Raw genomic sequence first — 1,978 nt, 5'->3', positions numbered from 1 at the left:
CGAGGAAGAGGACGTGGAGGTGAAGGAGTAGGATGAAGAGGACGACAAGGACAAGGAGGAGCAAGGGTTTTCTTTTCCTCTCTGATGCTGTTTGTCCACACTGCTGCTGCTTGCTGGGTCTCTCTGCTCAGGACTTTGCTGTCTCTTCAACTGCTACGTTATTGCTCTTTGGAACTGCATTCCTTGTCTTCAGAGATGAGTGAGAGATCGCTCTCTCTCTCTGTTTTGTGAACTCTCCTTTCTTAAAAACAGAAAATGAGATTGTGGTTGTTCTTGGCTGAGAAACACAAAACCTTTTTCCTAGTATTATTTTTCATCTACAGTGTAAATTTCTTTTCTTTTTTTTCTTTTTTTGTCCACTACAATAGCTGGTGACCTGCAGAATCACCTCTCTCACAGTTGGAGACAATTACTTTTACACAGCGCACACACACTGCGACGTCAGGCACATTCACACTCACTTTTTCATCTGCATAAATAAATCATATGGCCAATGGTATGTGCCATGGTGATCCATAAGTATAATCACAAGTTTATTTAGTTATTTTTCAACCCAACAAAACAAATAAACAAAAACTTGATGCTGATGCTATGAAAATTTTACACACATGAGTCAAGATGCAGAAAAACTGCTGCGCATCTGAGGTGTGAGGAAGAAACTGAACTCACAGATAGCTGCATGCTCGAGTTATCATAGCTCTGTTTTCCTCCCTCTGATGCGTTCTCAGCCAGCTCCTGCTCTGACAATGTGTAGCTTGCTCATTAGCTCAGAAGAGACCGCAATGCAACCTCACACAGTGGTTGTATGCTTTCCGCACACAGTGGCAAAGACTTGCACAGTGATAAAGACTTTCATATTCAATTCAGCTTCTCCATCATGTAGTTTTAGCTGTTTTACACAGGGTTCAGCATATTAGTTGTTTTTATAGGTGTGCTCTATATGTCAACAATGGCTCATAATAGGATGACAGGTTTTCAAACAGGTCAAGTGCCTCTATGCACTTCATTATTTTTAATATTTTCCTTGTATTCTTCATCTCATATGTCATTGTACTGAATTTGAGCAACCTTAAGCTTAATGCAGATTACTTTTAACAATTATCCACCTCAGTGATATCTATGGTCTGGAGCACAGGCTTTGGGCAATCTAAAGAATAATCTAAACATTTTGCTTCCTAATGAAATCAGCAATGGGTGGGTGAAAGCCATTCACCAGAGCATATTTGAACTGCTGCTGATGTGGGCTGGCCTTCTCCACATACTCTCCAAGGCTACTGTGTTTTCTGAAAACTTCTAACATCTGACATTTTCCAGCGACCAGTTTACTCTAAAAATCACAGTTTTTATGACAATGTAAATACCTCGCACTGCCGGTAGCGAATTTTTGCATGAATGCGTCGTCTCCCTGTGAGGCAATCTTACTTGCTCGGTAACCCATGATAACAACAACAGCTGGCGACCATGTGTCTGCTCCGCACTGATTCACACAAACGCACACAAACAACAACAACACAAATTAGGCCTCCTGTCCACCACAACAGGACCCCGCGGAACTTCTCAACTCCCCACAAAGTGGCGGAGAACTCACTACAGTACCCCACAAAGCTAAGCCCCACTAAGACGGAGAACCAAAAAGTTCAAACTGCGCAACTCTGCGACTTAATGCTTCTGTACTAAAACCCCACTGAGCGGCCACGAACATCGCCCCACCTGAGTCGTCCTGGATCCTTTACAAAGTCTCGGTTTGTCTGGAGAAGCTTCAGCTCAAGAGATTGTTGTCATTGCTGCGATTCTTTATGTGACACACTAATTTGATGACTAGCTTTGTACAGCTGAACCTAATGAATATGATGAGCCAGGGAGTACGCAAACTGAATACACTGAGATAGGTTGATCATATTTAAGATCGAAGAATTAATTAATGGCAGGACTTCTTTGAGCAGTTTTGTAGGAATGGGGTCTAAAAGACACGTTGATG

General features: G+C 42.2%; 1 protein-coding gene across 1 annotated transcript in view; it reads right to left on the bottom strand.

The window, feature by feature from the left end:
- The window catches only part of LOC102200938 (uncharacterized), a 43,217-nt gene that overhangs the window by 22,013 nt on the left and 19,226 nt on the right, over positions 1–1,978 (bottom strand). The window contains exon 5 of the mRNA XM_005754080.1: positions 1,362–1,477. Coding sequence (XP_005754137.1) covers positions 1,362–1,477 — 116 coding nt within the window. The remainder of the gene's footprint in view (positions 1–1,361; positions 1,478–1,978) is intronic.

Source organism: Pundamilia nyererei, unplaced genomic scaffold, assembly GCF_000239375.1.
Source record: "Pundamilia nyererei isolate P.nyererei 1_Seehausen unplaced genomic scaffold, PunNye1.0 scaffold00504, whole genome shotgun sequence".
In the NCBI taxonomy this organism is placed as follows: Eukaryota; Metazoa; Chordata; class Actinopteri; order Cichliformes; family Cichlidae; genus Pundamilia; species Pundamilia nyererei.
Note: the sequence above shows the minus strand (reverse complement) of the source record. Positions and strands in the feature narration are given on the sequence as shown.